Genomic DNA, 22,165 nt, shown 5'->3' on the forward strand with positions numbered 1-22,165 from the left:
AGTTTAATTCAGGATGCTGCCACTTTGCAGAGCGATTTGAATAAATTGCAGACTGGACAGCAAACTGGCAAATCATGTGCAGTGGTAATAAGTGCAAGTAATGCACTTGAGTAGAAATAACATAAATGTGAGTTAAATGAGAACTAAACCCTAAAAAAGAATACTTCTAAAAATGCTATATTTTATATACTGTTCTTACTGCACCAGCCTAAAAGGTTCAGCATATCAGTAGTAGCAATGATGCAGGATCTTGAATAGTGTCTGCAACATTCACATGCTCAGCATGCTCTGAGTAGCTATTGAGAAGCTGAGCTTAGGGGTTGTCGCAAATGATCAAGCAGAAAATGAGGCTGGACTATCATTTAAGCTGATGCTACAGGGCTGATTATTAAATTCTGACACTAATTGCACAGGTTTCTAAACTGCTACATAGTAATTACAAGCCTTAACAGCCTTATATTTTGACATTTATATTCTATATATACAGTAGATTGTGCATTAGTCCCTAAGCCCAGTAACTGACAGCAGCACAGAGCATGTGTTGTGAATTGGGCAGAAAAAAAGATGGGTAGCTACTGGGGGCATTTTTGGAGGCACAGATCTTCCCTGCTAAAGGGCTGTGGTTGCCTTGTGCTGGTACAGAAACCCAAAACATAATGTACAGAATTTCTACCCTACTTCTTTAGTTTTGCTTTAGTTCTTCTTTAAACACTAAATGGTAGTGTGTTGGGGTTAAAAAGGATTTGGGGGGGTTTAGTGGATAACACACTGGGTAATTCTAGGCAGTCTCAGTCAGTGACAACATTCTGACACCAAACAAGGCTTTGTACATTTAAGGTTTTTGTAATGACATCATATGCAATTTAATTTTTTAAATGCTGATTTGTTAAGGATAATTTTTAAGGATATTGAATGAAAATAATGGGTAAGTCTGAAAATCTTAGCTAGAATTAATTGATTTCTTTTCATTCCCCTAGGAGAGTATTTCATATATATTTGCTTTCAGCCAGAAAATGCAGTTTTGTTATTTTCACAAATTATTACTAACGATCTAATTATCAGACAGCAAAATCCATGATCCACCACACCTGAAAAACTAATTTTAATTTGTTTGCTTCTGGTCCTGTAACCCATATCAATCTTTCACCAGTTATCTTTGATTAGTCAAGTGCAGCTAGAATAACAAAAACAAATGTGTGAGTGCCTCATGTGTATTATTGCACCAGTGCACTTTTAAATCTTGTTTCTTTTAAAGTTGTCTCAAGAATTTCTGAAGAGTTATGAAATTGTGTTTGTGAGGTCCATTAAAGTGATTTTGGTATGTTCTGTAATTAGTCCTCCTTATCATCCTATCTTACAGAAACTGACCTTGTTGTCAGCGAATGTGAACCTCTACATAAATGTGTTTCCCTAGAGTAATAAAGTATGTAACACTGCTGTAATGTAATGTACAGTATATGTGAATTGCACATTGCAAATAAACAAAAAAATGATTGAAGTTGATATTTTATTCAAGCTATTAGAACAAAAGATTTGAGGGGTCATGTAAGTCTGCAAGTACAGTCCCCACACATTCTCCACAGTGAGTTGCGCATAAATTCACTTTTGCGCATCAAAATGTGCTTCTTTGTGCTTTCGTATAGTTGAATATCTATATGAGTTCAGCTGAGATAGCCCTGCCTTTAGCCTTGGCTATCTGTAGGGTATCATTTCTGAATAGAAGTCAAGCCCTCTACTAAAACATGCATGTTATCCCAGACTGATGAGAATCTACAGTAACTTATCCCTAACAAAGGATGTTTTAGTGCTGCCCTTAAAACCCCACAAGGTTTGTGTATTAAGTGGCAAAATTGTTTACCAACCACCATTTCTGTCTGTTTATCATATTGCCCCTTTTATGTATTTGCTAATAAGTCATAACAGGATTCTGGGGCTCATCGGTGTAGTGCTGGGTTTTCTGATCAGCTTAGGTAGAGCCAGGAGTGGGGATTCACGAACAAGCTAAAAGGGTTGAGGAGACCGCCTCATACGTATGCAAATAAGTCATAACAGGATTCTGGGAACAAATTCCTTTAGGCTCTTAGAAAAGTCCCATTTACATGGGTTTATCCTATAGACTAATGCTTACCCACTGGGTTTTCAATGCAAAAGCCAGGATAATAGCTGATCAGATTCCCAACTACAGACCGGTTTCACCCTTCTTGGGGCTCATCAGTGTAGTGCAGGGTTTTCTGATCAGCTTAGGTAGAGCCAGGAGTGGGGATTCACGAACAAGCTAAATGTATTTGCTGAAACAGTTTATGTGCCTGAAGACTTAACTGTAAAATGTACATTACCATTTTACCATTGTGGAGTCATACTCAGTACATTCCTTATTATTCCCTTTCAAATGAATTTGCTACTTCAAATAATGCATAATACATTTCTTGTTACAAACTGAAAGATCAACTTAACAACCTAAAACCTGCTTTCAGCGGGACACACATGCATTCAAGACTCTGTTACTGCCCAGCATTAAAAAAAGTAAAAATAAATCCATGTTACTTTATGTTCTATGACAATAAAGCATGAAAACTTCACTAAATGGTTAACTGTTATTATCGGCACTGCAGCGAGGAAGTAAAATATCTAGGACCTATTAGACAATAATGTATAATTCATTAAATAAATGTATGCTTCAATGGTGCCTGTTCCTTTTATTGTCTAGGTAAATTTTCTAATGTAGTAGCTTAGGCATATTGAATTAGATAATCCATTCTCCCGAGTTTCAGCAGCTAAGAAGACATATTAACTATAAAAGCTGAATGATTGCTGAGTTATTTAAGCTTTTAAATGAAACAGCCAATCACTCTACTTTGTGTGCAATTAAAAATATTAGGGTTGAAATTCTGCTACTGAAAAAAGCAAAGATCAAAGGAATATGCTAAAGCAATGCTTAATTTAGCTTAGTGCACAATACATTGCTTTCCTGAGCATCATTATATAAACTGTACATGCCATATTGCTGAATCTTGCTGTACTAAATACTAAATTCCCAGGTAGTGACAACTGTATCCTTTATTCATGACCTCCCTTAGTTATTTTCTTGACCTCCATCCAGTCTGGTTCCTGTGGTGATTTCAGAAACTCATGCTGTGACAAGAGTTTGATATAATAGTAACAAATCGAACATGCCTAAAAAAGAAAACTAATAAAGACTGAAAAGGCCTTCTCCCATAGACCCTATTGTAATCTATTAATTTATATCAAATAGCATATATTCAAAAGTTATTTTGTATACAGTACCTTGTACTTAATCCCAACTATGTTATAATCAATCCATATTGGATGCTGAACAATACTATTGGCTTTAATTAATTTTAAATTAGTTTTTAGTATACTTAAGGTATGGAGATTTAAATTACAGAAAGGCCCCTTATTTGGAAAACTTCAGGTCCTGAGCAATCTGCATAACAGGTTTTAAACTGTATTAAATTAAATTAAGCCCACTTAAGTCGATGGGCACTGTTTCTTGTGGTGAATTTGCTGATGACATTAAGGGGCACATTTGTCAAAGTGTAAGATTAGAGCTCACCAAAAAAAAATACACCCACTATTCATTCCTATGGGTTTTTTTTTTATCAGAGGTATTTATCAATGGGTGTTTACCATTTGATAAATGTAATTATAAAAATCCTATAGGAATGAATAGAAAGTGGGTGAGTTTTTCTGTGGTGAGCTCTAGTATTACACTTTGATAAATGTGCCCCTAAGTATTGCACTTTTCCACCCCTTACTGTTCTTGTGCTTCTCTCCAGAGTCTAGGTAAATAACTATAATCTATCTATATAAATAACTCTATCTATCTATCTATCTATTTAATAAGGCAAACATTAGTTTTGTGGTATGCAAATTAATATGATTCACTTGTATGTGTTTTATGGTTTTTCTAAAAGATGAAGCTACTATTTGTTCTTGTATGACAGAAAAAAACTGTAAAGAGCTCAGGATGACTTGCCCGGGCCTTTTTACAGCAACTATAATAAAGAACTACTCATCTTCAAGCTTTTAGTAAGAGCTCTTGTAAGACACAATGGAAAAGGCAAAAAAGAAAAATGAGACAGTACACAAACTGCAGCTTTTTCTGCCATTTTGAGTAAAAAGGCTTTTTGTCATTTAGATGACAAAAAAGTACATTTATACTATTTATATTTTCAAGAATGATACTTACATTTCTCAAGACTAACAAAACATAAGGCCCACTTTGACCACAGATGACAGGCATCTATATAATACTGATCACTAGAAATGCACTGATCCTTTGAACAGTTTTAGGGGTTTTGCATATACTGATCTAAAGTTCTGTGCTGCTCTCATGAGCCCCACTAAGGAAACATTAAGAATACAGTTTTGATGTTGTCAGCACCTCAATTTCACTGTGCCTTAAAATACAGTAGTAAAAACTTCAGCTTAGGGATATGGCACATTTGATGTGACAGCAATTGGAATACTATTATCCACCTCAGGTTTATTCTTCTGCAATAAGACCTTGCCAAGGTGAGCTAGTATTTTAAGTGCCATATCCAAGGTAAACGAAAGGGTTAAGGGCAGACAGTGGCATTTTGTGCTATCTGCACTGGCAATCAGGGTACTTATGTGTGTGTTATAGCCATCAATTTAGGGCATTCCATCAAAATATCTAAATCGAAACACAACAAAAATGACAGCATTTTGGCTGTTTTGAATACAAGTAGAGGATCTGCCACGGTTAGGTGATCTATATGGCTGTGCTGTTCATTTGACGGTAGTACAAAACCTTCTCTGTGTTTTACCTTCTATGAAATTCAATGAATAAAGAAAACTCTGCAGCTTAACTTTCCAAGAAGTCCTACTGTTTTGTATTTAAACTAAGTTTTCTCCTAAGCATATGTAATGATATATAAAAATCCCACACTTTCCTAAAAATGCTGCTCTCCTTTATACAAAAATTCCTATAAGTAGTGATGAGTGAATCTGTCCCATTTTGCTTCACCGTTAAATTTGCAAAATGACAAGTAGATTAGTGAAACAGTGGATTTTCGTGATTTTATATTTTTTTTAAACAACGGCTAAACTCATTTCCACAAAAGTCAATCAATTATCAAAAGATCCGAAAACACAAATGAAAAAAAGCTAAAAAAACCCACGAAAACCGCAACTTTTTCGATTTGTCATGCAAAAACCGTGACTTTCTTGTATTGTTGTACAAAAGCCAGCGTAAAAACACCCCAAAACCTCTAAAACCACAAAGCAAAGAAAGATCTTCCAGTTGTAACATGGACATCTGCCATTGACTTCTACATGTTCTCAACAGATTTTAGATGGCTTATATTTTCATTCAGATTTTTCACATAATAAATCACTAAAAAATTGTGGGTTTTTTTCTGTACCAAAATTGGGTTTTTGGCATAAAAAATCCCAAACCAAAAAAATTAAGCAATAGTTAATGATCCCTTAGGTGTATGTCCATCACATGCTTAATATAGGAGTTGTAAGCTTTCCATAAAACCTTTCCACTGTCATAGGCTACTATTGCAAGGTGCAAAAACTGCATGGTTTCCCAAAACATGGCTTTGGAATGCATTTGGCATTTACAGTATATACAGTAGGCAGTTAATTATGTGTCTCCACCTTTAATCTTACTTGCTGAAAATGTCTGCACTGTTGAGCTATCACCTATGGCAACTACCTTTGCAGCTGGACATAAACTGCCCCTGATCTCCAGTAAAACCAGCCCTAGCCTTGTCCACTCACTTTCAATAAATAAAAATGATGATAAATATTGTAGAATCAGTTTAAAAGCAGCTGTCCTTACCTTTATTTCAAAAGTGAATTATTAAACTTTTATAAATGAATTATTAACATTAAGTGATGTCTTGCATGGATGTATTAATGCATGGTGCTTTTTGTCACTTTATTTCACATCAGAAGTGTTGGCTTCATTAGAGGCTTCCTCCTTTTAAAACCCTAACAAAGGGTACACAATGTTCGTTGTGGTCATAAATGGTTTTCTCACATAAAGTGAATATTAAATACTCTGTTTAAGATACACTCATACATTCTTTGTTCACAAAATATATATTAATAGCTTAATGCACAATTGTTTTCTTTTTTTTTTACTGCTAGCTTTTATATGAAAAATGGAAATTTACACAAGCATCCAGTAGACAGCCTATACAAAATTAGGTACAAAATAGCTTTTTTCATGGATCTGCATAAATACAGGAAGCATGAATGCATTTGGCAATGGAATATTCATTATCGTACAGTGAGAACAGCTTAAGAGAAGATCTTTGTCAAACATAATATGTACATTTTAAGCTGTGTCTTACTTCCAAATATTTGATAAAGAAAAATCAGGTCAGTTTAGGATATGCCTCCACCATGGACATTCCAGGCTTATATCCAGACACCCTTGATCTGGCCCAAACACCACCCACATCCTGGTAAGTCCCAATCATTTTGAATTCTGCAATTCTTGACTGTCCTTCCTATATCAGGACTATTGGGGGGCTGTGTGGTTACACCAATCAAACCATGTCTTTTTGAATTCCATTGTTATTTGAAAATTTTTCCAGGTCTTCCATGATTAGATCTTGGTCACTTGTAAGAGGCTTTCTCTTATCCGACTCTTTGTCGTCACTGCTTTGCTTTTCAAAGGCTGAGTTCTGACGAGCTGTATTATGGGAAGCTGCTGGTAGAATGGCATTTCCCTGAGCTCGATGAGAATACATTGTTCGCCTCTCCAGTTCTTCAGAGCATAGCTGTAGTTTGAAAGCTGCTTGAAATCCACGACGGAAATTCTCATTGAAAAATCCATAAATTATAGGGTTGATACTGCTATTGAAAAATGCCAGCCAGTGGGCAAATGGGTAAATATAAATGTTTATCATCTGGTACTGATTCTGTGTCAAGTTGGCATAGTCAGTTAGCATCATCAGTGTCCACAATGGCAACCAGGAGAGAATGAAAAGCAAAGCTATTATAATCAGCATTTTAATAACTTTTTGCTTCCTGCGGGAAACTGCATGTCTTGGCTGTTGGTGATTCTTATTTTCAACATTTAATTCACTTTTGAACAATGTGATGCCTATTCTAGCATACATAATTACAATTAATGATAGAGGAGCAAGGTATATATTTGAGAACAGAACAGTTGTATAAATTTTGCGCATCTCTGGGTTAGGCCAATCCTCACGGCACCAGTAGATAGGATTTGTTTGGTTGCTGTTGCCAATAACAACCCTAAAGTTCTTATCCTCTTTAACATGAGACATGACTGCAGACGGACACATTATGGCAATTGCTAAAACCCAGATGACTACGATAATTACAACAGCTGTGGATATAGTCAGCTTCTGCTTGAAAGGGTAAACGATGCATCGAAATCTGCAATAAGAAAAAAAGAATGTACTGTAGTTATAATGCCATTAAGCTTTGACTTAAAAAAGCATTAAAAGAGTTACTCAAAAGTTTGTGCAAAGAGCTCTTTTATAAATGTGATGTCACCTCTGTGACACAGCGGGATCTAAATGTACTGACAGAACAGCTGGTGGCATACTCAGAGGGAAAGCAGCAGTCACCATATTATGCATATGCCACAGTGCAAGGCACAGAAATGGTCAGGTACTATGCACCCTTTGATTACATTGCACCCCTACAGTCCAATGAGAAATTCAAAGATGTCTGCAGCAATATAATTCAAACAAATACAAAACCCACAGATGCAAGTACTAGGTTAAACATTGTGTCCTTTAAGCTAGAGTCACATTGGCAGATTCTCGTTTTTCCACAGGCTAAGAATCAGCCCCTCCACTTTAAAAATCTGCAAGCTGTGCCTGCACCTGAAAGCATTGGTTCAGTCCGGGAGCAGGCAGACACAATGTATTTCAGGCCACAACTGCATACTCGAGCAGTTTCTAGCTGAATTACGCTGCATGTGCCTTCACCCAGGCTGAAGCAATGCTTCTGGATTTTTAAAGCATCAGGATGGATTCTCAGTCTACGTTTATCCGTGTAACACTACCCTTATTGCTAAATTACCCAGCATTTGCATTGCTGCACTTTCTTCCTCCTGCTGGCGCAAGGTGCAGAGCACAGAGCTAGTGAGTGCAAAGCAACTCTGTTCTAAGGCTGATGTTAGATGTGGCGTATTCTCAGCAACTCGAAAAATGCTTGCCTAGAATACGCCCTCCGCCTCCTACCTGTGCCTGCACCAGAATGAATAATGATATGCTCCGTGAATGAATGAGATACGCTCGGGTGCCGGCACATGTAGCCGAAATACGCATAAAAATGCATTCTCTCGCGTTTTTATGTGTATTTTGGCTACATGTGCCGGCACCCGAGCGTATCTCATTCATTCGGGTGCAGGCACAGGTAGGACACATTTACAGTAGCCAGGTGTATTTGTCTGAAATCAGCCTTTCTGTCTGGTATTCTTAGCACCATGTGCCTGCCAAGCATGTGTGAGGGGAGAGAGATGGCTCTTTTCTGACAGACCCTCATTAATACAACACTGGCAAACGCAGACAACACTGTATTTATCAGGGAGCACAGGTCATTCTGGTCCCTCATGGTGGGGCAGGGTACAAAGTATGAAGAAAAACATTACACTTTCCATCCTAACAAATTGTTTGTAAATTACCACTATAATATTTATGTCATGCGGCATTTTGTTTCACCACATTTTTCCTAAAAATGTACGTGTTTCCTAAAAACTTTTCGACCTGCATATTCGGCAGAACCCATATTCTGTATCTCAATTCTCTTTGGTAATAATAAGAAGTGATACATGATTCCTGGTTGTTCAGACCATGAACTTTAGTAACTTATAGTATTCCTTTATTGCATAATATTGCTCACTCCCTATACATTTATACAGATGGAGAATACTTAATTTGTATAATTTGTAATAAACATATATATCACAGAGATTATAATTAATTTACTATGTAAATAAGTTGAATCTTACAAGAAAATTACAAGTTTAAATGACAATTAAATGTTAAAAACTTCTAAATAACAATTTCTCTGTTGTTTTATAAGCTGTGCCCCAAAATAATTGTTTTTACTGGCTAGATAGCACTTTATCATTCTTGTTAAGGTAGATATTTTAGATACTAAATGCTCAATCAATTTTGCATGTTATGTATTTAGCTGTACAGCTGTATAATTGAGCTGATTTATTTCACTTGGGTTATACATAGCACAACGCTCATGTGTTCAAAAAGTATTTAATTGCATTCTATTGTAAAATGCTACACGCCAGGTGAAAATAGCTTTTTACTTCTTTGAGGAGACAAATAAGTGCTCAATTTTCTCACTTGTATTCTACCTTGGATAAAGAAAATTAAATTCTTTCATCCCTCAATGCAACATCATTTTGAAATTTGGCTCCCATCTTAAGCAATAATAATGATATACAGTAGCTTGGATTTAAAATACAAGGCTAAGTACCTAAATGTTGTCTGAACCAAATTCCTTGGAAAAACACAATATTCTGCAGCTGCTCCTGTTTCCTCTTGAAAAACAAAAATGTGTGACCATTGGAACAATATCTATTTTATAGTCACTTTTTAAAAAACGCATAATTTAAACATAATTCTGCATAAAATGTAAGTTCATTTGTAATGTTTTGTAGGATAAAAAATGTTTGCCAAGGATTTTGAAATGGTCATTTTAAAGATATGCAAGTGCAACTTCTCTGTAATTATCATTATGGTATTATTGTTAAATCCCATTTATTTTTTAAAATTTTAGAAACTAAATACTTCTGCATGGCATAATAATTCCATATGTTTGTTTTGAAAAAGATAAATTAGAAAGATAAAGATTTTCTAAAGAAAAAGTGAATAAAATAAGAAAAGTATTTCTGTTCTGTTGGAGTTGGTAATTATTTATTTTCTATATTTCTAAAGCTGAAGAAAGAGACACACCAGACCCCCAATGTGTAATAGACCTAAACACTACATCCTGCCCTGCTGGTATCTGGTCTTGGAATTACAATTCCCACTATGCTACACCTGCTCTTCATAGAAAAAAAGGCTCCTATGTTGCCAGTTTCCTCCAAACATCGCACCTGTACAGCAGTCAGAGGGAGGTCTCTGATCCGATTTGTCGATGTCGAAGGCAAGGAGTGTATAATAATCATGTCAATACTTTTTCTTTGCATTTTTTGTTCAAAAGATCTATTTTTTGTGGTGAAGCAAAACACTATGAAACTGTACCAGATAAAAAAAAAGTTTGCACATTGCACTTAATATTTTTACTAGATGCATTTAAAAGGGAATAAAAAGAAAACTTGTCTTGGGGCTTTTAAATAAAGGAAACAATTTGGTAGCCTCTTTTTACATTGCAGTGTTTCAAAGGGAGCATCATTTCAAATAGGGTGTTATAAGACCCCACTTCTTTCTCAGTTTTGTACTGGGGACAAAACATTAAAAATTTGATTTTTGTAGACATTTGCTCTCATTGTGGTTAGGAGGAAGGTGGATAGTCTACTAACAGAAACTTTAAAGGAGAACTAAACCCCTCTATCCTAAGCCCTCCCACCTCCACTGCACTCCCTTCAAGCTCCCAGCAACACCTATTCGATTCAGAAGTTTCCCTGTGTGGGGACCTGGCATAAAACTAAAGAGCTGCAAGATCCATGTCAGGAAACTGACAGAAAAGGATCTGAAGATAGAGGAAGATGGCATTCCTCTATCTTCAGATCCTTTTCTGTCAGTTTCCTGACATGGATCTTGCAGGAGCATGCACAGCTGAATCTATGTCTAGAATCAGCTATTCTCCCACAAGATCCATATTGGATCTTTGATAGAAACGTAAGTGTTGAAGTTGGAAAAAATGTGCATTTAAGCCATTCAAGTGAATGGGACTGCTGAAACTTTTGTTAGGTACAAAGAGGTCAATAAATCATAAATAATTTCTATCATTGCTATAATTGCTAAAATAGAAAATAAAAGAGAGCATTGTAGTAAGGAAGAAAAATAATCCACAATGGTTTTTTAAACAGTAAAAAAAATGATGGAATACCCTTAGTATCAAAAGATCAATTGATTGATTGAGTGCAGTGAAAAAGTGGAAATTCGGGATTCTAATAATATATTAGATGCATGAGTGACATATCGATGCATGGGTGACTCGGGAGGAAATTCAGTAGAGACTAGAACATGTGAAGGTAAACAAAGGTCCTGGACCTGATGGTATTCCTCCAAGGCTAATAAAGGAGATTGGCTCTGTGATTGCCAAACCTCTTTATTTAATCTTCCAGAATTCTTTGAGGTCTTGAATGGTGCTGAGACATCAGTGATTTACCAATGTGGAGTCACTTTTCCAAAACGGATCTCATTCTCAACTTGAAAACTTTAGGTTTGCTAGAGGCTTAGTAAGAAATAAGATACTTAAATACAAACGAGTTTGTGCCATCTTGGATTTATGTATAACAGATCTTGCCAGACTAAACAAATTGCCTTTTATGAGAAGGTAAGCAGGAGTATTGGCCAGTAACGTATTTCAATTGGATAGAAAACTGGCTGAGGGTTAGATTACAAAGTGGTGGTAAATTAAACATTTCCTAATTGGAATCTGTCCATGGCCCTTTGCTTTTTAAATTGTTTATCAATGACCTTGAGGTGGGCATTATAAATACTGTCTCTATTTTTTTCTATTTTCTGCAAAACTGTTCCATGGAAAGGGATTTGTGTAAAATGGAGAACTAGACAACAAACTGGCAAATGAGGTCCAATGTGGATAAATGCAAGGTTTTTTAGCAGAAAGAACATAAATGCAAGTTATATATTAAATGGTAGTGTGTTGGAGGTATCTTTAATTGAGAAGGAATATTTGTTGATAAAAAGCTGTGTAAGTCTAGGCATTGTCACTCCGTGGCTGCTAAAGCAAAGTGCCTTCTTGCATTAAAAAGGCATTAACTTAAGGGACAAAAACATAATTTTGCCTCTTTATCATCACTGGTGAGGCTTTTGGGTTCCAGGCCTTTAAAAGGAAATGAATGTGCTGGAAAAGACTGTCACAGTTGGGGTTATTCTCTCTAGAGAAAAAGGTGCTTGAGAGGGGACATGATTACTCCGTACAAGTAGATTATAGGACATTATAGACATTAGAAAAGATCAAAGAACAAATGGTCACCCTTTACACTTCAGAAATAAACTTTGGTTTGATGCAGCAAAGGTGGTTCTTCATGGTGACGGCAGTGAGGTTGTGTGATGGCAGATTCTATTAAGGCCTTTAATAGTCGGTTGGATGATTCTTATGCAAACATAATATCCTTGGCTATAGTGATCTTAGGATTTACAGTTAGTTTAGTATAGTTGACGATATATACAGGTTATGCACGTGAGTGTATAGATAGGTATGTTTATGTGTGTGATACAGGTATGCTGGGGTTCATTTGGAGGGGCTGAACTTAATGGACTTTTGTCTTTTTTCAACTAAAGAGACAAGTGAAAAGGAGATCCCAGCATTGTACAGCTTAAAATCTAAGTGGCTGGGTAATTGTGCAGGTCAAGAAAAGCTCAACCTGTAGCAGACCAACACCATAACCCCTACCTCAACCTGACTCGAGAAATGTTGCTATATTAGGATCAATACCCACCATCTTTCTACTCTGTATACTGCTTCTGTGCATGCCTTTGGTCCTTTGGTTCCACGAGAGGAGTCCTTGGGAGCAGAGGAGGAGTCCAGAAATGTCAGTGGGTGGACTTCCCAAGGTTGACCTGCACCCAACCCGATACATGCCAAATTGCGGTCCGTACACGCCCAACCTGTGGGTCCAGGATCAGCCCCCCACATCACTAACAGGTAACTTATAGACACAAATAGGACGATAAGTGCAGTAGTTCTCTAAGTCTGTCACTGCATCATTACTGCCTGTACAGAGTCAGTTGTTATGACCGATCCGAGAGGAAATCTTTGGTAAATGGAGGAAGATTATCACCTGAGGAATTTATAGATGGCATTCCAGATAAAGGGTTCCACAAGAGAGGAAAGTTTAAGGCAGGAAACTTCAGTGGAGGAACCGGCTGTCAGTGTATGGAGACACAAGCAAAGAGATGTATTGAGGTAGAGAGGGCTGGAAGGCATGAAAAGGATTTCCTTACTGGATGGAGCTGTTCTCTCTTAGGTGAAAGAATATCCTAGTAACAGAATTTATGACAGACAGGTTTCGACCATGGTATGCTCAGAGAATGAGAGGAATGGGTCAAAGGCTACCCCCAGACAATGTGCTTAGTTTATGTGGAAAGATGTTAATCTCAGTTTTAGTTAGGTTAAGTTTGAGATGACCACGATATGATTCAACCAGGTAGAGATTTCAAGGAGACAATTAGAGATTTGAGCATTAAAATAGTCCAAAGAAGTGTGAAAAGCTGATATCAAAAATAAGACTGGCCAATGTTGGGTTATTTACATTCCAGAAGAAGTGCTTCATAGATATTATGATTGCTATACACAAATATGGTGTCTATATAAGATAAATATATGATAAATACAAAGTTAGGACTATTAAAACTCTTAGAAAAAGGTGAGACAGTGACTAGTCTGTTTTGGTAACAGGCAAAAAGTTTGTCCGTTATGCATAATATAGACATTAAATAAAAATTATTTGGGCAACAGTTTTAACTTGTTTTATCTGGGACATATATGTTTTTCAACTGCTGAAAAATCTAAATTTCTGTTCTTGGAATGGGTTGTCAGCAAACTGGAAAAATATAGTGCAAAGTGGGGCAGTTACATAAGATGAAATCTTATGAAAATGTTTAAGCATCATACTTAGCTTAACCCCAGAACCAATAACCTAGTGGAATTCAGAACTACCATCCAAGCAGATGTAACGAGGGGAATGAAGGAACTACGGTCGAACTACGGTCAGTCAGTGAATGCACAGACCACCTAAAAACTAGGATGGCAAAACTGGTTTCTGTGCACAAACAGCTAGTAGCCCTCAACAGAATACTAGAAGAGGAGGTGTTGACCCTCAAACTAAAAATGTCAGACCTGGAAGACTGAAACTGCCATAACAACCTGTGGTTTTGTGGCATTGCAGAGGATATTAAACTAGATGGCCTGGATGACGTTCTACTAGGCTTCTTCAAACAACTGTTGCCACAGCTTGTGGAATCAACTTTGGTAATAGACTGAGTGCACCACCTTCCAAAACCCAAAACAGTGCCAAGAACAGCAACACTTTTCCAAGCCCAATGGGTCACTGCCCAGAACCAAAACAAACCCCAAACTACCAGACAACATGAGATGTCTGTCAGTCAATGCATGGGGACTTAACTCCCCAAACAAAAGATCCAAATAATGGAATTAAGCCGTCCTCAAAAGGTGGAGCTTCTCTGGGTTTTCGGAAACAAGATTCTTGCCTTCTTAACTACTCAAAATTCCCCACATTGCAGCTAGTGTCTGCTCAAAACTAAATGGTCGCACTAGCTATTATAGATATATATTACAGATGTGATCTTAATTTAACTATTATAGATGAATGGTTTGCACTATTAGGAATGTTCGGTATATCTTAGTTAACATATATGGCCCAAATAAGAATCAAATCCCCTTCCTCTGCTCAGTATTCACCACACTTCAACGCATGAGGCAAGGGATAAGTTTGGTAGGTGGGGACTTTAACCTTCCACTTGATCCCACTATTGACACAAACAGTAAAGCATTAAACATACAACCTATATGGCCTAACTACAAACATAAACAGACCAAAGCTACTACCTTTAGATGTTTACTGTATACGGATGGGCTACATGACTCATGGAGAGCACTCTATTCCTCAGCCAGAGAATACACATTTTACACCCCCACATTTAGAGAATACTCCAGAATAGATATGTTTCTGACAGATGCTAAACTGCTCCAGCATATCTCAAGCGCCTCTATTAGTCTGATCCTATGGTCAGACCATAGCCCAGTTTTACTTTAGATAAATGACTGCCCCAAGATCTCTAGGAAGGCCTTTGGAAACTGATCCCAACATTGTTAGCAGACCCCTAGTTCAATAAGGTTACAAGGCAAGCCATAAAATACTTCTTCACTGAAAATCATACTCTGGGAATTTCACCGGCCACCTAATGGTGTGTCCATAAGGCAACCATCAGAGGCCTATTGATAAAGCACAATCCCCAGCTCAAAAGACAAAGGGCAGGAAACCAAGAGGCAACTAAGGCATAAACTGACTAATCTGACAGTCCAAAATATACACGACCCCACACAGTATAGGGCAGCCAAATACAAGTCATCAGGGACCAGCTAAGAATGATAGACCTTGGCAGATGTAAAGCAGCCCTAAGATCCTTAAAACAAGAATACTATTAGAAAGGCAACCAGCGATGTTGCAAACGGCAACCAATCAGCTATTAGATTTCAACAGTTAGAAAACCAAAGCAAAGCATCCGATTGGCTGCTATGAGCAACATAACCGGTAATATTTTACTCCACTTTTTACACAGCATGATAAATATACCCCTGATTGTTTACCACTTATCCCAGTTCATTAGAAGTGTTTCTGCTAACAGGAGTTGAAAAATATCACTGAAGAAGCTGTAACACATTAATAAGAAACCTATAATTAATGATCTCTAAAACAGCATCTTGCTGGGAGGTCATTGATATGTTTGCTCAAATATAATATATTCTTGAATATAAAGTTTCCATGGGTACTCTATATTATTTATACTTGTATTATTAATTACATGGTACTGTGTTCACTTCACTGTATGTGATGACACTGCCTATGTGAAATTTGTTGCATAACAGGTTTGTGGATATTACTTCCCACTCTGGTATTGCTGGTACCTCATACCTTGCCAGGGTAAGTAAAAGCACTAAGAATACTGAAGATGTAAGGCAAGACAAAGGTTAATAAAAGATGTCTGTTCAATTAATTGATCAATTACTTGCATCATAACACCAAATTTGTTAACAGCCACCAGTCATTGAGTAGCATTTACTGATTACTGGGTATATGACAATACATTACTTAATTAGCTTTAAGGATCAACAGGGTATTAAGTCATAATAAATAAAAAATCTGATGTACACCTCTGTGTATAAGACTAAAGATAATAAAAAAAGCTTGTATTGCTTTTTGTTTTGAGCATGTTAGAGGTAATGACCAGGCTATAGTTAACAAAATCATATATTCATAAACAATATATATTAAGCTATGTTATGCATTCTGTATAAGGCATTTGATTAGATTTTTTAACTAAACATCATCTGTATTTTTTCCCATAAGCTATTTATGGCTTTTCCACTTAAATGTTTTTTTCTCTCAAACATAAAATGCAAGCTCGCCCTTTTACAAAGTAGTTAAGTAATTTCTAATGTAATGTGATGTAAATTGCTGTAAACAGTGATCTTAACCATCTATATAGAACAACCAGACAACACTAATTTAGGTTTTATGCATTTAAATGTCACCATCTCAGAGATATGATTATTTGTTCCTTTTAACACTAGTATTAAAATGACAGCAGTAGCTATCAATTTATTTTATATTAACATTTAATATATGCAGTCTCTTTAAATATTACATTTATAATGGAGTAAGACATTAGAATATACAGCAGTCTCTAAGTGCCGTGCAACTAGAATTTATTGTGTGACCGGGACCAGACTCCCAGCACCATAGAGTCTCTTAGATCTATTTACATTTTTAAAATCTGAACCCTTTGCATGCTGTCTTTGTCTGGTCAAGCTTTCTGTGTGTAGCCATGTGGCATTGTATGTATAACTTAATTTATTAAGCGCCACAAGTGTACACAACGCTGTACAATCTTACAAAATACAAAATTACATACAGGGAGGATAAGTGTTATAATAAATACTATATATATATATATATATACTGTATATATAAATACACAGGGAATAAGTGCCATGTGGTATGAGACACAGTAGGAGGGAGGTCCCTGCCCGGTAGAGCTTACAGTCTAAGTGCATTGTTAGATCAAACATAGTTTAAGATACGATACACACAAATATCCCAAGGTAAAGTGGTAATTTCACTTTTCCAATATGTAATACCCTGTTTAATGGGAAAACATGCAGGAAAATCAATTTTTGTCTCAGCACAGAAATGGCTGTAGCAGCATTTTTAGCACTGATAAAACTATCTTTTGTTGGGCCACAATGTAAGAAGCAGGAGGTGAAACAGCAAAGCAGAGAATGTCCAGGAGTGAGGTATCAGAAGGGTCAGGCATAAGAGTCATAATCCAAGAAGATAAAGCAAAGCCAGGAACTATTTTTAAGTTACAAGGCATATTTAAACCCAGGTTTGGAAGGGATATAAATATTTGGCCCTGCAATAACGCAATAATAATTGCATAGTGTCGTGCTGGGGTGAAGGAATCACTAGATTGCACTAATCATGGTGAGACCTTACACATTTCTTTGTGTATTTCTAACAAGCAATTGCCATTATCCAAAGTGAGAACAGAAGTCACAAACTTTGTATGGAAGCTGCTAAATTTTTCAACTTCTAAAAGCCTCTCAGATGGCAAGACTCAGGGCCAGAACTAGGGGTAGGCAGAAGAGGCAGCTGCCTAGGGCGCAACGATTGGGGGGCACCAGACAAGAGCCTCTCCTGCCTACCTCTGTATTCTGTGCTCTGTTGTGCTTCATATCGCGCACCCTCCTCCCCACTGAACTGCACATGCGTGCCAAACACACACGGGGGGTCGGGGGGTGGTGCGATACGAAGCGATGCGCAAGTGCAGGGGCGAGGTGTTGCATAGGGTGCCCGGTCGGTTCGGCCCGCCCCTGGCAAGACTTCTGCTTAGGTTATATCAAATGGAGCCTAAAGGATTTAATTAATTTAAGGTAAATATGCAGCAATGATACTCCTGAGCCCTTTTGCAGTTTACTTTTTTAATTATGTGTTTATAAACTTTTCTCAGTCTCTTCCTGCAATGATCAAATAATGCAGTAATGGGATAAGCTCATTAACTCCATTGCAGACAGAACGAGCAACAAGCGCCATCACTAAAGTATTTCCCCTGATGTACAGTACCCGACAGACAAAAAAATGGAGCAAAAGTAGATTAATACCCAGACCAGACAGATATAATAGTATTTCTATAAATACAGACAAGGGGTTTAATGGGGAAGTATATTCCACAGAATTGAATATGTTGCAGAGGGAAACAGTTGATAGTTACATACTTAATTTGGGTTGAAAAAAATCCAGGTTCAAATGCACTAAATGATCCTAAGCACATATTTATATATACACATACATGTATACAGACCTGTTCATAAACTAACATGCCTGTACAGAAAAATATATATATACATACCTATACTAAACTAACTGTAATCTTGAATGATGTCATGACTTGTTCAAGATGTCATCCAAGCAACTCTTAAAGGAATTAATATAATCTGCCATCACAACATTTTCAGTACAATGGAATAATATGGAGCCATATTCAAAATTAGCAGGCAATCAGTTAGCAGGTAGATAAGAAAATTTATGAATGGACTAGTTTATCTTCACAAAACAAAGTAATAAAAATGCAGCTCATGTTACTAACTTCTAACTCTGCTATTATCAAATGCATTCGCCAATAGATGGCATAACTGGAGCAGATTTTCTCTATGGGCAGATGTCCTGCAATCCAGCACAACTGATGGTTTGTTTAAGCTACCCAGCAAGGGCTTCATATATGCACCTATGGTTGGTAAACACAACAGGATATCAACAATATCCTGGAAGAAGACTCAAGATTCAAATGCAAGTGGCAAGCAGATAAGCAGACTGCAAAGTAAATTGCATCAAACTGCAATGCACGAATTGAGAAGACATTATCTTTATATAGGGTACATATACCACACCCTTTAACCTGCCGAAATAAATGGCGTGCCAGGAGCACAGTATACTGCAGTCCTCTTCATCTGCAGGTGTCTAAATACAGTATACAAGCACCAATTACAGGAGCAAGCATCCTTAAATACAACCATTAACAGTCAACAGTAAACCATTTGCATGGAAATTCTGTTCCTCCAGTTGAAAGGGGTGACCTCTTGTTTTTAAATGTCAAAAAGATTCCCCGCTATCTGTCTATAATGTCCAGTAATGTTCATGTGAAGAGTAATCATGTCTCCTTGCAAGCACTTTTTTTCTGGAGAAAACATGCCCAAATCTGACACTCTTAGTTTCATTTTTCCCTTCCTTTTACCAATTTAGTTGCATGTTTCTGCAATCTTTCCAGCTTAATAATATCCTTCTGAACTACACAAAATCTTTCTGAATCCATAATTATCCATTAGCCCTCTATGTTAAAGGAGTGACCTTGAACTGTTTACAGCTAGATGCTTCTGCCTCCATGGTTCTACAGTCATAAAATGTATATGCTTATTTTGAGATAAGTGTAACACAGTAACTAAAAGAAAATAATACTAAAATTGCCTACTAAACCAGAAAATCCATATTAAATTACAGAGTAAATCCTTTTTAATGTTAAAAAAATAAAATCCACCAATGTGTCTACATGAAGTTATATAGCTAAAAGCATTATTAGAAACCCTTTTTGGCTTCTGTATTAGTTTATCCATCATGTAAAGCAGAAGTGTAAGAGTTAGAAATTACATGAATTGTTTTTAAAACCTTAAGATGAAACATGATAGCTTGGCAAGTCTTATATGGGTATAGGATCTGTTCTCTTGAAATCCGTTGTCTAGAAAGCGTCAAATTACAAGAAGGCCTAAAATTGCTTGCTAAACCAGAAAATCCATATTAAATTACAGAATAAATCCTTTTTAATGTTCAAAAATAAAATTGACCAATTTTTCTGCATGAAGTACAGTAATATAGCTAAAAGCATTATTAGAAACTCTTTTTTGGCTTCTGTATAGTTTATCCATTATGTAAAGCAGAAGTGTAAGGGGTATAGTTATCTTGCTGTGGAATGAACCATTACCAATGCATGGCTAAAGTCTTGGTGTAAGAAGGAAGGCTTTGGGTTCCTAGAGCACTGGGCTAATATTTCTTTGGGGTATAATCTATATAGCCGTGACGGATTGCACCTCAATTGAAAGGGGTCGCTGTTCTAGGAGAAAGAATGGGTAAGAGGCTGGAGGAGTGTTTAAACTAGGCAAGGGGGGGCTAGAGTATTATGGGGAAGCTAGTATAGACTGGGATTAGTAAGGGGTCATGTGGAGGAGTCAAGGGGGCATACAGCTAGCCAACAAAGAAGATCCCTTCACCTTCACTGTATTCTGGTTAATGCACAGAGCTTGCCAGGTATTTTTTATTAGGAGAGCTGATGTTTATTGCATGTGCTGAAAATTATGATATAATATCACTGAGACCAGGTGGCAAGAAACATACGACTTGGCTGTGAGAATTAAAGCCACATGCTAAAGAGTTTACCAGAGATAGTAACGGAGAAGGCGTGCAATACCTTTGGGTAGAGATTTCAGCAGGGCCAAATTATCATTGGTGTATGCTACAAACCAAAAATTGAGGAGGTTTACAACTAGGTCAAGTTGTTATTATGGGGGACTTTAATTATCCAGATATTGGGGGGCATTTATAAAGTTTGTTCATACTAAAGGAGCATTCTCTCCGGAAGAAATCAGGGAGGGCATTCCAAATGTAAGGGACAGCAAAGCAGAGGGGTTTAATGTGGGAAATGGCAGTAGTAGTGGGGGGGTGCGACCAATCGGTTGCTCTGTGAGGAACAGAGAAGTCAGCCAGGAACGTATAGAGACACAAGAGAAGAGATGTAGTGAGGAGCAGAAGAATGGAAAGCTTTGAAGGTTAAGACAAGGAGTTTGTAAGGTATTCTTTATTTAATGGGAAGCCACAGTAAGGACTTTAGCAGTTAAAGGGCCTGAACTCTCCTGGATGAGAGGAGGAGAATTCTGGCAGCAGTGTTTAATACAGACTGTAGGGGGAAAGATGGGAGTTAGGGAGGCCATTTAGTAGCAGGTTACAGTAGTCAAGTCAGGATAGGATGAGAGCATGCATGGGGAGCCTAGCTGTTGCAGTAGAAAGAAAGGGACGGATTTTGGCAATATTGCGTAAGAAAAAGTTACATGTTTTGACAGTGGTGTTAATGTGGTCAGAGAAGGAGAGAAGGGTCATAGATCACCCACAAATAATGTGCCAAATCGACAGGGTTGATGAGCATGTTATCAACAGAGATAGTAAAGGCGGGGGGAGGTAGGACTAGGCGGAAAGATCATTAGTTCAGTTTTTGTTAGGTTCAGTTCGAGGTGGCGTTTTATATATATATATATATATCTATATATATATCCAAAAAAGACCAGCAACACCGAGTTATATTCCAAAAACAATCAATTGTGTATTAAAAACGCATGAACAGCCAACGTTACGTTTCGGTCCCCATCGGGACCTTTCTCAAGGCAACCATGCTAACCAACCCCATGTTCTATTTATCCATAGTGAACCAGCAAATAGGAAGTGACATCAGTGCACACATGCCGTAAAGTGACTATTGCAGTAAAGCATGTAACCAATGCTGCAAAGTGATCCGTGCCATAGATTATCATTAGATAATTAGTACTCACATAAAGTGTCTATTGCACACATGCCATAAAGTGACTATTGCAGTAAAGCATGTAGCTAGTGCTGCAAAGTGATCCATGCTTTACTGCAAAAGTCACTTTTATTAAATAGTTAATACATTACAGGACAGGCCTGTCCTGTAATGTATTAACTATTTAATAAAAGTTATATTTTAAATGATTCCCGGTGTGCATCAATATACACTAGATTTTTATTTTTAATGCTCAGTTGGTAGCACCCGGGTCCATTGACTACGCTCGGGAGTGCTGAATCCACGTGTGTTATATATATACTGTATATATATATAGTAAGCACACTCACAGGACTTGTAGAAAGCAAAAAAAATGGTGTTTAATTCAACATTTTGGCTTAGACTCGAGCCTTCATCAGGACACAATTGTGTGCACCCAGGCAGTACCTGGAGTTTTCTGTGTGCACCATTCCTGGACTTTTAATACAAATACTATATATATATATTCAATCAACAGGAACCCCTTCTCTCAGGTCATAACAAGACTGATGTTTCGGCTGAAACATCATAAGACTTGAGAGCAGTTTCTGTTGATTGAATATCTATCTGGT

General features: G+C 37.1%; 1 protein-coding gene across 1 annotated transcript in view; it reads right to left on the reverse strand.

The window, feature by feature from the left end:
• Window positions 1–5,808: 5,808 nt before the first annotated feature.
• npffr2 (neuropeptide FF receptor 2) overlaps window positions 5,809–22,165 on the reverse strand; it is a 67,855-nt gene continuing 51,498 nt past the window's right edge. The window contains exon 4 of the mRNA XM_002940351.5: window positions 5,809–7,407. Coding sequence (XP_002940397.1) covers window positions 6,549–7,407 — 859 coding nt within the window. The 3' untranslated portion in view covers window positions 5,809–6,548. The remainder of the gene's footprint in view (window positions 7,408–22,165) is intronic.

The sequence above is a fragment of the Xenopus tropicalis genome, chromosome 1 (genome assembly GCF_000004195.4).
Source record: "Xenopus tropicalis strain Nigerian chromosome 1, UCB_Xtro_10.0, whole genome shotgun sequence".
In the NCBI taxonomy this organism is placed as follows: Eukaryota; Metazoa; Chordata; class Amphibia; order Anura; family Pipidae; genus Xenopus; species Xenopus tropicalis.